This window comes from Synchiropus splendidus, chromosome 11 (genome assembly GCF_027744825.2).
Source record: "Synchiropus splendidus isolate RoL2022-P1 chromosome 11, RoL_Sspl_1.0, whole genome shotgun sequence".
Lineage (NCBI taxonomy): Eukaryota > Metazoa > Chordata > Actinopteri > Syngnathiformes > Callionymidae > Synchiropus > Synchiropus splendidus.
In genome coordinates, this window is record NC_071344.1 from 2,562,095 (window position 1) to 2,575,538 (window position 13,444).

At 45.0% G+C, this 13,444-nt stretch overlaps 1 protein-coding gene across 2 annotated transcripts; it reads right to left on the reverse strand.

Annotated features, from left to right (window-relative positions):
- Positions 1-1,821: 1,821 nt before the first annotated feature.
- f8 (coagulation factor VIII, procoagulant component) lies at positions 1,822-13,392 on the reverse strand. Of its 2 annotated transcripts, XM_053879992.1 has the most exons (27): positions 13,163-13,392; positions 12,700-12,801; positions 12,501-12,622; positions 11,574-11,789; positions 11,300-11,482; positions 11,099-11,202; positions 10,873-10,993; positions 10,576-10,801; positions 10,079-10,244; positions 9,880-9,967; positions 9,103-9,320; positions 8,890-9,034; positions 8,601-8,810; positions 6,916-7,658; positions 6,718-6,860; positions 6,494-6,659; positions 6,185-6,424; positions 5,177-5,399; positions 4,918-5,100; positions 4,739-4,855; positions 4,601-4,672; positions 4,445-4,530; positions 4,201-4,356; positions 3,995-4,133; positions 3,206-3,354; positions 2,650-2,832; positions 1,822-2,092 (listed from the first exon to the last, which is right to left on the reverse strand). In XM_053879992.1, exons 1-27 carry the CDS (start codon positions 13,312-13,314, stop codon positions 1,937-1,939), a joined length of 4,809 nt encoding a protein of 1,602 aa, XP_053735967.1. In that variant the 5' UTR covers positions 13,315-13,392; the 3' UTR covers positions 1,822-1,936. The 2 variants fall into 2 exon arrangements, with proteins under 2 accessions (XP_053735967.1, XP_053735968.1); XM_053879993.1 differs by lacking the exons at positions 12,501-12,622; positions 12,700-12,801; positions 13,163-13,392 and having other exon boundaries at positions 11,574-11,637; positions 11,717-11,767.
- Between the last annotated feature and the right edge of the window lie 52 nt (positions 13,393-13,444).

Genomic DNA, 13,444 nt, shown 5'->3' on the forward strand with positions numbered 1-13,444 from the left:
GTGGAGGAAGAACAATTTTCAGATCACTGATGAATATGAAAAGACAAAAAAACCCAACTTTTTTTTTTTGTCATTGCGAGAACGTCTAAAGCGGGCGTTTTCCCTGGTCTTCTTTTTTTGTTAAAATTAAATACAATTATTTTTTATTCCGTTTTGATGATAACTGTCAAGTATTCTGCTCTGGAAAAATTACCGGTATCTCCGAATACGAGTCTGACCGGTTAAAACTGCATGTTGTGTGTCTATGGACCCGCAGTACCGAAACTGTCCAGTAGAGGCCCTCCTCCCACTTTTCTTTTTACTAAGTCATCAAACATGAGCGGGAGTCAAGACGACGATTTAATTATTTATAATAATGTTCACTAGCTCCGCAGTAAAACCGCATCACTTACGTTATCATAATCTTCAATAAAAATGATGGATAAAAACTAGAGAAGCCGTCTGCGGTGATTCTTAACCAATGTCCTGCATCTATTTTCATATAATAACATTCATAACATTTGAAACAGGATCCATCATCAGAATCAATTTATGAGCTTCTGTAACACAACAATATAAAAATAATTTCACGTAATTATTTTTTTATTTTTACGTTCAATATAATAATGAGTGTAATAATTATTAGAATTTTAAATAAAGGGCAGAACTTTTGGTGTTTGGGCCTGTCACTAATACTCCACACATTCCGTTACTATTACTTGTACGTTATTGTAACAAGGTTACAAACCTTGTTCAAAGTGGAGGCCACGCAATTGTTCACGGGCTTGTGCTTTGTTGGTGTTGACGCACTGTCGACCTGCAGGTGGCAGCAGAGACCCGGTTTCAATCCGCAACGGACGCACTGTAAATAATAGACTCACCCTTTGACTTAGGCTGTGTTTTCAGAGGCGAGGTGCGGTAAACTGTGACTGAAGAGGAAATTGATAAATGGGAGTTTGTAACTTTCCTGTTGAGACAGGTCCTCAAATTACATCAGTTCTGTTTTCACAAAAATATTTGCCCTTCTCCGGAGGCATTCACTGACATCGCGTCGTGTCCGTTCTATCATTTTCATTCAAATATAGGACGAATTTGAGAGTTAAAATAATCGGGCAGTATTAGCATACTTGAGCTACATGTGGCATTAATAATCTTACATCATTACGCTATTATTGGTTGCCTAGTTTAAACACTTATTTAAATACTGTTTTCTAAAAAAATGCTTTCATTGAACTACAGTATCTTCAGAAAACTAAATAACTAAAACAAAGAACTATTCTAAACAGGAATAAAACGAAATAAAAACGAAATAAGGAGGAATGAAATGGACCCTAACTGAAGCGGGTCTTGCGGCTGAAGGTTTCTTCTCTGATTCAGGAAAGGCAATGGGACCAAGGGCAGATTCTTGAGAGACGCCTCAGGAGGCTGCAAGGGCACCGTGGTCGACCCGTTTGTTCCCAAGTGTAATTGTTCTCAAAGATAAGCGGCAAACACAACACTGCGTCTCTGCCAACGCTGCGTCCTGTCCAGTCTTCCGAACAATTCCCTCCCTGAGCCTGGACGCTTCCGAGAGCTGATAAGTGACTTGATAACAAGACATGACAATCGTGTTTTCACGGTGTTTCTGAAGCTGGAAAGTTCACCTCCTGCTGCCAGTAAAGGCTCTCACATAAGGTCTGGTTTGTTCCGAGTATCTGCCAGGAGAGTCTGCTGACCAGGGATAAGAGGAGGAAACAGTGGAGGGAGTAAGATAAAGGGGAGACAAGAAAGACGGTTTGTCCTCCAGCGAACACTCCATGACGCGACAAAAGCAGCGGCAAAAAGAAGCATCTGATTCCATTATGATTTTTTCTTTTTATTTAACAAGTGTATGTAATATATTTACAACAGTGCAGCAGCGCCGCACCATGTGGTTGGAAGCCTGACTCTCAGCCAGTGTATATCAATATGTCATGTTTCAGTAGGACTGTTGTGTGTCGCAGCCCAGCACCTCCAGGCGCAGAGCGATGTCGTTGATCCATCCTCGGGGATTGATGCGGATGTAGCGGCCAAAGAGTGGAGGCTCGATCACGTTGTAGGCTTCCTCATCAGGGTCACTGTTCCCAGGGAAAATCTGCAGTTTACACAGACCAACAACAAAATAACAATCAATCAATAAATAAGGATTTATTTGGAACTCAAGATTAACTACAACAAATGAAAACGCTGTGATAAATGAGAATATTTTCTGTCAAAGTAAATGTTGTATATAAAAAAATGCACTGGGTCAAACACCCCCCACAAAAATAAAAACAACAACAATAAAACAAAACTAACTTGATAAAAAACAAAGTCGTAAATAGAAGACATATTTTACTTTTTTCACTTTTCAGTATTGAAAAAAAAATCAAAACAGTTTATATATTAGACTAAAAATTTGACTCAACAAAAAAAAAAAATAAATAAAAAATAAAAACCAAAATAAAAAAGATGAAGTGATGGATGGAAAGTCGGTGGTTGATAAATATGTGAAAACCAAATTAAAAAGTAAAATAGTAAAAAAGAGACAGAAAACAACAGCTCAGTCTGGACCAAAATGTCCCCTTAAAATGCTTGAAAACAACCCCCAGCACAGCGTTGCTCCACAAACATGGAGTTGTGAGTTTCTAAACTGAAGTAAAGCTGCTTCACCTTTACTCTCTGGGAGCCGGGCTCCATGGCAGAGCTCCAGGATTGTCTGTCGTCGCTGACGGAGACTGCAAACTCTGTCACCATCATCGGTGTCAGCAGTGACTTGGCCCCCTGGGTCACCACCCCCGTGATGCGCTTGACACTCCCCAGGTCCACCTCCAGCCACTCATGAGGGTTGTTGGTCTGAAGTACGACACACAAAAAAGAGACACAAACACATTCCTCGCTGACATTTCTACAGAAAAACAACGTTGTTGTGAGCCTACAGATGTTTACAGCAAGCAACCAAACTGTGTTCAGTTATTTAAACCGGTCCAGTGTCTCCCAGCAGTTTCCATTCCGGGAATTAAAAATTTCACGTAAACATTCCCATTGTCCAGGGAAATCACAAGGCTGCCTGGTGCCCTTTATTAACAGGTCACCACTCTGATGGAATGAGCGAGCGCTCCACTGTGTAGTCAAGTGAAGAGGACATGATAGGAGATGAAGGGGATCATTTTAACAAAAGCAAGTAGATGTGACAACAAAACATCAGAGTGAATCCAACGTTCTTCACCTTTGGCCTCCAGGCGTTGACGCTGCCCTCCAGATGGAGCCGAGCGAGGTTTGAGCCCCAGTGCCGCAGGAACGACGAATAATTCGAGGAGGCACGGAGGTCGGTGTCGGGAATTAATAACTTCTGGAGGCCAAGCGGGAAGGAGCAGCCTGGCCAGAACAAAGGGAAAAGTCAGTCCAAAGATCGACATTTGGGACTGAATTCTAAACCCCGATATCTCCATTGTATGAGGGATTATGACGTTGTTCTGTTGACTCCATCGAGTCCAAACTCTCAGAGGGTGAGCAGGCAACTACGATCAGGATGAGGAAGAACACGTGCTTCATGGTGGAGATAAAGGGGCGGATGAATCAGGATGCAGCAGCCACTGTAATAACAAGATCTTTGCTCCCAGCTGCCACAACCAAGGAGTCTGGCACCTGTTAGCGCCCAGAAGCAGAGAGATGCTGGAGGAAGGGATGGAGGACGAAGTGGGAGGCTTTTAGTGACTCAATACCAGCACTTCTGAGGGGAATATGAACGGTGCATTTGGCGAAAAACTGAACCCGAAATCATTCTCTCATGTGAACTATGATGGCAGGGCCAGTCCTTCAGGGATTCCTTTTGTTTGCTTGCACGAGGCTTCTGCTGAACCCCTGACGGCAATGTTTCATGAAATACATCAACAAGCCTATGAAGAAAGCTGTGCGTTTCCACTACACTTGTACACTGTGCTAATACTGGATTTTGTTTTTTTGGCTGGCTCAGTTGGAAGTCATCGTAGTTTCCGGTCTAAAATGTGCAGTTTACTGTTGAGGTCACAGCCCAGCAGCTCCAGCCGCAGCGCAGGCCTGGGGTTCCGCGGGAGGATTCGGACGTAACGTGCCACAAAGGGGTGATGGAAGAGGTTCTGCTTCACCGTGGAACTGTCAATGCTCCCAGAGAAGATCTGAAACAAAGCAAGGTTTGTTTGTTTATTCTCAGCCACTAACCAGGTGTGGGATGACGGCACAAACCTTGCTCTCTCTGCTCGTATTTCCCCGGTAGGGCATCCAGGTCTCCTGGTCGAGGCTGTGGGAGACGAGGAAGTGTGAGACGTAGTAATCCTTCAGTTTGGAGCGGACACCCTGGGTCTGCACTCCGTGCACCAGCATGGGCTTTAGGAGGTCAATCTGTCAACACAGGCGGCTGTTATAGCTCCACTTGACTCTGTAGACAGTGTGACAGTGAAGGCGTCCATCCAAAGTGTCCAGCTCACACCTGAATCCAGGAGGAAGCACTCCTGCCCATCCAGGCGTTGATGTATCCGGACTGATGCAGTCGGGCCAGTTGCGGCTCCCAGCGTCCTGAACACACAGCAGGGGGTAAAAAGGTAAACAGTCCTGTTTCAGTGTTGCACCAATACATGAGTGTTACCGATGTGGTCTGATGCAATGATCTGTGAATCATTGATCCTCCCTGACCTCATGCCCAGGGGCTGCTTGCATCCTGTGGCAACACAGAGAGGCCCATGAGACGCAGCACCCACTCTCTACTGGGTCAAGTGCAACATACGCGGGTCATAAACCAGGAGCTTGGCCCTCATGCCAGCCAGCTGATAGTCTCCTACAGTGCACTCCACCAGCCAGGTGCCGGCCGTGGAGGGTCTCATTTCCACAGAGCCAAACACACCTGGAAGAAAGACAGACGCTGAGCGATGAAATGAGAAGTTCGGGGGCACGTGTGAGTCTAACCAGGGAAGAGGTTGAAGACCCCCATACGATGCTGCTTTTCAGTGTGCACGGTGAAGGGCAGGCCATGGAACTGGACAGCGTGATACTCTCCATCGCGCCCCACATTCATGAGGTGCCACCTCACTAGCTGATGCTGTGCCACCAGCAGACCGGGGAGAGTCTCCGCCACATAGCCGTTGATCGCTGCAATGAGCAACAGAGGGGGGGGCGTCGTCTCTTACGTTTCTGTGGATCAAAGTTGGCCAGATCCAAATCGTACCTGAAAACGTGTTACTGGTGTGGTACCAGGGGTCCTCGGGATTAGCATGACAGGGAGGAGCGCAGTGCCTCTGCAGGTTCTCCTCAAAGTACCAGCTTTTCGTCTCATCAAAAGAGTGGAAGAGGAGGGAGAACTCCTGGATGGTGGTGTTCAGCCTTCGGCCCTGGGTCCCGCTTCGGCAAATAAGCAAGGGGCCGATCAGCCCCGAGTGAAGGTCTCGCTCCTGAAGCAAGATACCGATCAATGATCCGCTCTTCTTCTTCTGAAAGCTTTTACTTTGGAAGTCACTTCCTGTCTTCTCTGGACTGGGTCACATCAAGACTTCATGCTTGACAAATGCCTTCTGTAAAGGTCTCTGTCGATCTGAGGATTCATTTTGTGTGTTTCCTTCAGCGGATTTCACTGGTTATTCATGCATGTTTGTGTTCCTTTTCTTATCAAAACGTCCTGGTTTTCCTATTTACTATTTCATTTTTTCACTTGTTTTGACTCTAATGGATTTTGCCAAGATCTTGAATATTGTTACTGTTATTATTGTCGTTGCAAAATTCTGAGTTTTTATGAATCACCTACCCCTGGGTCTGATCCATAACAGCATAAGCTGCACTTGATCCAGGATCCTCCTTTTATTTGAAGGTTCCGGGGACACGCTGGACCCGACTATTCCAGCAATTTGAGGGCAGATTTTTGGAAGATCAAACCAAATTGTATTCAAATATAACAAAAGTATTGATGAGTGCTGTTTCCCACAATCTTGCTTACGTATGTGTCTCACAAAACAAACAAAATGTGTGGACTGATAGATGTATGACGGAATGTGTTGCATAGTCATGTGACAATTTAGCATTTGTTTTCACATTTTAACACAAAAAACATCTTGATTTGCTCACAAACAAAAACATCAACCGTTTTGTTGCAACATAAAACTGAAAATCGTCGCTAAAAGAAGAGTTCACGTGTATATAAAATGGCATAAGAGGAACTGAGGAGGAATGAAACAAGCTTTACCTTGTCCACAGTGGAGTAGTACGCTCCAGGTTTGCAGTCGAATTCTGCTTGGGAAGGTCCCTGTTTCTCAGACACCTTCCAGACGTACGTGCGTGCCTGTCCGGGGGGAACCGGATCCCCAGGAACACCGAACGGAGCAGAAGAAGAAAGGCTCTGAGTGAAGCCGGCCCCCTGGCTGTGGTCATAAATTCCATGTAGGTGGAAGGAAAAGGGTCTGGATGCGTTGTTCTTGAATACCACCTGCAGCAAAAGGAAGAGTTATGTAGACCATCAAGAGGCAAACGTTGCTTGATCATCACAGCATCTTACGTAAAGAAGATCACCAATCTCTGCTCTGATTAAGGGCCCCATGAGTCCCAGGTGCTCCGCCAACACGCCTCTGTGAAGAGGCTCTTGAAACGTCTTATCCCTGTACTCTCGAAACACCACCTTCTTGTAGTCAGGCAGGAACTTCCTCATCCCACGTTGCATCTCCCTGAAAGTGATAAAGAAGGCTTCTGAATGTTCTCACACAGACGTGCTGGTCCTCCAACCTTGGTGTTAGAAGCTGCTGTGGCTTCGGGATGCCATAGTCCCATGTGACCTCCTGGGCGGCGATATAGTAGTGGCTAAATTTACTCCCACCGGATCTCACATCAATATGTGCGGCTCCAAATCCATCGAACGTGATGTTGCTCTGGAGTAAACTCAGAGTTAAACAGTGGAAACCAGTGGAAAGGATGTGACAGTACCTCGTCGCTGTAGTCGTCGTACTCCAGAGACAGATCAAAGTGTGTGCCGTTGTTGTCCAGCGTGAGGTAACTGTAATCCTCACCGGGCGGGTAATCCATTTGGTCCTCAGGGTATTGACTCGGAGGAACAAGACCAAGATCCATGCCCTGAAATTCACCCTCCTCGCCAGCAGGAATCTCTGTCTTTGGTGCTCTGGTTCCCTCCGGGATGATTTCATTATACTCTGCAATCCTCTTGATATTTTCGTCTTCTGACGCACCGTCCGTATGATTGTCCAAAACTTTCCCCTGATCCTGTACTATCATGTTTTCCTTGTGTTCTCCATCGGTCCAATTGCCCTCTGCTTCTCTCCTCTGTCTCGCACGTCCTTCGAACTCCGTTTCATTCTGTGAATCCATCTTCTCTTCTTCCTCCAACTCCTTCAACACATCCAGAGGAATCAGTCCTTCGGACACTGTGGTTTGGTTTCCTGCATCCGGAAGACTTTCCTTACCACTTCCTGTGGTAGCATTCTGGTAGTCCCAAACTTTTCTGCACAGCTCGATCATCATTTTAAGTTTCTGAGGTTTAAAACCTCTCGGCTGCTGATCAATCAGGTCCATGTAGTCAGAGATGTCTTCTTCAATGTCATCATCATCGTCCACCATGGGGTTTTCTCTCTTGTTACAGGTTCGGACGACGTAATAGACACTCATCCCTTGGTTCCTGAGGCTTCCATCGAAGGCGCTGATCTCCCACTCGCCTACCAGACGCGGTGAAGACAATGATCAGTCAGTTCTCTTTTCTTTTGCACACAGCCATTCCTGTCCTGACTGTGAAGAGTACTTTGACTATGGACCATCAAACTGTCAGAGAGTTCATATAATACACAGAGTTCAATTATTAGAGAGTTAATTATCATAAAATCATGAATAAGCTGAAATATTACTGAGTTATTACTACTCACTATAATGGCATTACATCCTTATCGGTAATATCGGTATCGGCAGTAATCACGACTCTTATCTCAAGTTTTCTTTTCAGTATCTTCTGTCAGCCCCCAGATAGTAGAAGAGATTTTTATTCAGAAGGTTGAATCGGTGATGGGTCTATGAGCTATCATGAAACAGTACTGCAGGGGTGATGAAACGTGCTTGATTTAGAAATGACGTGAGGTTTCATTGAATTAGCTTAGCTTAGATGTCCTGAATTAGTTGCTCAAACGCAAACATCATACAGCACCATCTGGTGGCCTCTGAAAATCAGACCGCTGTTTCATGAAACAACATCAACCCTTCAGTACTGTGTCATGAAACCTCATCGACCTATCACTCGGTTGAATACGACAAAGGAATGAAACACACTTTTCCCTACCATCGTTTTACATTTAAAAAAGAATATTATGAATATAATAATATATATTACCTCTAATTATTATAAGGCAGGAGGACTGTAGTGATGGGTCAATGAGGTATCATGAAACAGTAATGCAGGGTTGATCTTCATTTTCAGGGGCCTCCAGACGTGAGGTTTCATTAAATTACGTGTTCCAGTCCTAATATCGATAACAATTGTAGCAGACAGTGCCACCTGGTGGCCTCTGAAAATCATGACACTGTCTAATGAAGCCTCATCAATCCATCACTACAAACCCAATGAAAAGGACGTCGTGTACGAGTGTTTCAGTAGGCTCAGCCAAACATACCCATCAGCTCCATCTCCATGGCGACAGTCATGCCAGTCATTGGGAACAGAGTGAGCACTGAGTGATAAAGGCCCTGGTTTAAGAAGAGGTTCCCCGTGAAGTAGACTGAGAGGAAGTCACTTTGGGTGCCCACGCTGGCCACGTGCCAGAAGGCCACATCAGTCTTGCACATCACAAACCCACGCCCACGGAACATGAGGCCGTTTATACCTGGCAGTGAGAGTGTGAGACCGTGAAATGGTGTTTGAGGTCAACTGTCATTTGCCAGAGTAGACAGGGGAAAACTCACTGTATATGACATTGGAGTTGTAAAATTCAGCTTCTGTGATCTGGGAAGAGTTCCTCGCTGATTCTGGAATGTTTTCTTCACGGTACCAACTTTTGTTTTCGTCAAAGACGCCAAATATCAGAGCGGAATCCTGATCTGCGCCGGTCTGCAGCCCACAGAAGGTTCAGATGAGAGCGAGGTTTTTGACGTGACAATAAGGGCGACGTGAATTACCAGGTTTCCACTCGGGTCGAGGGCTTCGTATCCGCAGACCAGCAGACTTCCAACCAGCCCCGAAGCCAAGTCTTCCTCTGGAGAGACTGCGCTCTGATACAGCTGGGTCAGACACGGAGGGTCGCCCTCCAGCGGTCCGTCCTCAGGGGTCAGCTTCCAAATGTATCCGAATGTGTCGTTGGGCTGAATGCCCAGTGAGCGCAGGTCATTTTTAGCTGCTGTTTGTTGAAATAGTGCAGATTAAACATGATCATGAAAATGTGAACACGGATAACAAACACACACAGAAGACTGAAACAACTAAAGAATGCTTGAAACACATTTACACGGAATATTTGTTTTTAGGAATAAAAGTACCTTTTATTCTTTTGGTTGAAGCAGATGCAGTAAGTAATAAACACATTGGAAAAGGTTAGTGTCAGATATGTAACATGCTGTGAGTCATTGCCTGTTTACTAATGTTGACTCACCATGGTTGCTGTGCAGCAGAAGGAACTTTTTAACTTCAATACTGCAGCAAACCACCTCACTTCAATCATTCACTGTACTCGCCATGACATGCTTGTCCTGTGACTTCATTTTTAGACCACCTCAAAGGCTCATGGAGACTTCTCAGATTCATGGTACAAAGCCAAACCACTCAATTTCAATCTGCAAACGACTCATCATCGATGCCTCTGTATATGTAAATGGAGTTCTGATGTCTGAAGACTGACTCATCACGACGTCCCTTTTCCTCATAACAAGGAGTAAGAAGATTCAGGAGAAACGCCTCACCGTTCACAGATCGATACATTGGAGAGACGTTGGAGAGGCTGTTGGGGTAGATGTTGTAAGGACGACTGGCCAGGTTTTTGAAGGTTATCTGGAGTGAAAATAGAAAGCAGAGCATGTTCAGGGCTGCTGCACACACAAAACACAACTCTAGCACACGCAGAGATTGGCTTGGAAAAAGCAACTTGAAGCTTTGACTTACACGAAGCTGATCGTTGATTTTCCCCTTCAGAAGTGGGCCTAAAAATGTATTGGCCGGATGCTTCCTCCGAGTGAAGGATGCGTCGGTGTATTCCACATACGCCACCTTTTTATACCTGTAGCTGGAGTGGTGAGGGCGGGATGGAAGATACCTGGACTGCAGCTCACTGAAAAACAGTCAACCCAAAATGTTTCATGTCAATATTTCAACATTCCAAAATCAAAATAAGAATCATTTCTATTGCTCAAGCATTTCTGATACAAGGACTTGACTCCAGTTTTACTCATTCTCTTTGCCACAATGGTGAGTATTGTGACTGAAGAATTACGTGAACAATTTGTTGAAATTATGAAGCGTATTTTTTGTTGAATTTGTTTTGATCGAATTCCATTTTGAATTCAGCCATTAGTCATCGGAACCAAATTTGATTTAAAGCTTTTCAGTTAGGTTGCTTGAAGTGATTGTGAATACGATACTGTTGTTTATCTTATCTTTACCTGTCAGAGGAGGAGAGATGAGGAGCATAATCCCAAGTGATTTCTTCTGCAGCAATAAAATGCTCCCAGCTCTGGGGATGAGGACCTCTGGATCTGGGTTCAAACGGTGCCATGATCTCAACGTCGAAATAGTCATAGTCACTGTGCTTGGCGTTGCGCCGATCCGGCCCCGGCGGGGGAGCCACTGTGGGGCATTTGTCCACAGTGAATTCCGCTTGCATCCCATCTAAAATGGAAACGGCAAATGACTGAAAGCACAAGTCACCGGTGTTGATATCCAATAAATAAAGGCGGTACCAGAGCGGTGAGCGTGGATCTGACAACTGATGGAGAAGTGGCCGACGGTGGCAGGTCTCATCTCGGCAGTGATGAGGCTCATTGATGTCATCTCCAGCGTGACCTTACGGTGATTTAGGACCTTAAAAAATACATGTAACACTTTAGAGAAAGTGATGTTTTAAAAGAGAATATATATTCATGTGCTGTTATTGTTTGTTCAGTTTCTCACAGTAAAGTGAAATACCTGCAGAGCGTGATGCTGGAACTGAATGGAGTGAATTCTGGGAGCTGTTCCCAGTCCAATTAGATGCCAAAACACATTAGTCTTTCCTTGGCACATAGTCAAGCCTTCAGCCACACATTCCCATGCGCATAAACACAAAAGAAAATGACAGTTCAGACTCAGAGTAGAGTGTGCCTGCTCCAGTCATTGTTGAATCGTTACCAGGCAAAGTAGAGTTGATGTATCCGTTGATGGTGTGATACTCATCCTTGCTCTTCGTCCTCTGATACCTCCCCCTGCTCTTCCTTTCTCCCACCTCACCGTACCAGCTCTTATTCTCATCAAACACAGCGAACATGAGGACGAAGGCTGGATTTTTCCTCTCGCCTTTTTCGTTCAACGGACCTGAAGCAGTTATTAAGGAGGTGAACGCAGGTCAAACCAGATCCACCGCTCTTGTCTAGTTCACAGAAACTAACTTCCCGACCACTCTCACCAGGTTTCTTGCAGATGAGCAACGCTCCGATGAGTCCTGAGTTCACATCCCTCACAGGATTCACCTGGGATGAGTAGGAGTAGGTGAGGCACTCGGGGTCGCTCGCCGTTGGACCGTCATTAGGACTAATCTCCCAAACATACTCATAGTATCCACCAGGGGCCACAGCATCGTCTTCCTTTTCCTGGCCTGCTGTGGAGTCATCATACCCAACTCCTGCACACCAATGATGAATCAGCCATTACTCACCACTTACAAAAAAAAATACAGTGGTCACAATGAAGCATTTTAGCTCATGCGACACTGAGAAAACGATTGGAAACATTTTATTCATGCAGTATATTCCATGTTGGGTGGGTTACTTTCAAAATCTATCCCACTACAGATGACAAGCCACAAACAGTGTGGCTTAATGTGAGAAACGTATTCTGAATACGAATGGACTGTAGAGCAGAAAAGACATGGGTGTGTTAAGACAGTAAAAAAAAAGGCTATCACCCGTACATATACTGTTGAGAAACGGCATATGGCACTGACAGGTGTTTACTGTCATGGTAAACAACAGTTTCGTCACTTAGAAACTTGGCATGCAGTTACCCTTCACTGACGGAGCTTCGGTGGAGATGTGAGTTACACAGAGTCCGGTCAGACTGAGTCATTTGTTCGTGAAAATGTGATGAGTCCCGTTATTATAGAACATGTCAATCCATTTATTTTGATAAAGTGAAGTGTATTCTAAGTGCCATAGATTGAACCATCACCTCGCCTCTGCCAATAACATCCAGGACGCCAGTAAAACAACTTTTTCCATCCTAACATTTACCTTCACAGGCCCCATAAAGAGACCAATCATCATCTGAAGCATTACTACAAGAATGCAACTGACTCACAGACGTGTTCAGCAGAAGTGTGACTTCAGTCCAGTACCTTCACTCTGTTTCCAGTAGGTGACTCCAACAGGGCTGATGCTGTACGGCTGTGAGGCCAGGTTTTTGAAGTGGACCACCACACGGTCCCTCGGCTGCGCGTAGATGACTGGACCTTGAATACCTAGATTGAGAAAAACCCACATTGAAATTTCAGCATATCTCATCACTTATTTAGCCAGTTACTATCATAACACTTTCCTGCCCAGGGAGGTCTGGGTTTGGGGACGCTGTAGGTGGAATCCGTGTACTCTCTGTAAACTGCTTTGATGTACTTTTTGGCGGTGTCTTTGAGTTTGGCTCTGGAAATGAATCAGAAAAAAAAAAAAACAATAAAGAAACTCAACTTTACGACAAGTATTTGCACACAGTCGGTGAAGTTCTGATAAGCGACAATGCAATTTTAAGATCTGAAACATTTTAGATTATTATATCTGATTTGCTTTCCACCAATTATTCGAGATTTGTTCCATCAAAAAAAAAAAGTGTTTTGTTTACCAAAATTGCTACCAATAACTTACGTTATAGTAGATGAGTCTTGTACATGACGTCTTCATTCGTATTTTTATTTGATCTAAAACATTTTTTCTAAGGTTGTATTAATTTAGAGAAAGTGTTGAGTAATCTGAAAAAGAAAAAGTGTAATAATAGCTTGAACATTACCTTTGCTCAGAGCCTGCGCTCCCACCGTCCAGGTGAATGTAGTCCCAGCCAATTTCCACTGCAGCGATGTAGTAGTTTCTGACGGTCACGGGAGGATGCGGCTGCGCTCCAGCGGCGCAGAGGAGCAGCAGCAGCAGCAGCAGCTGGATCATCGTGGGCCGAGGACCGGACACCTGTGACGAAGATCGGGCCAAAGCGCGGCCGCCTTTGGAGCTCCTCCTGCGCGCGGCTGTATTTAAGAACGGGGGCGTGTGGGGGGTGATCGGTGGGTGTAGCGGGATG

Coding starts and splice junctions, on each gene's coding strand:
- f8 (XM_053879992.1), bottom strand. CDS start 13,314: ATGATCCAGCTGCTGCTGCTGCTGCTGCTCCTCTGCGCCGCTGGAGCG. Junction 10,802..10,872: donor GATCCACGCTCACCGCTCTG/GTACCGCCTTTA, acceptor TTTCCATTTTAG/ATGGGATGCAAGCGGAATTC. Junction 5,400..6,184: donor ACTACTCCACTGTGGACAAG/GTAAAGCTTGTT, acceptor ATCTTGCTTCAG/GAGCGAGACCTTCACTCGGG.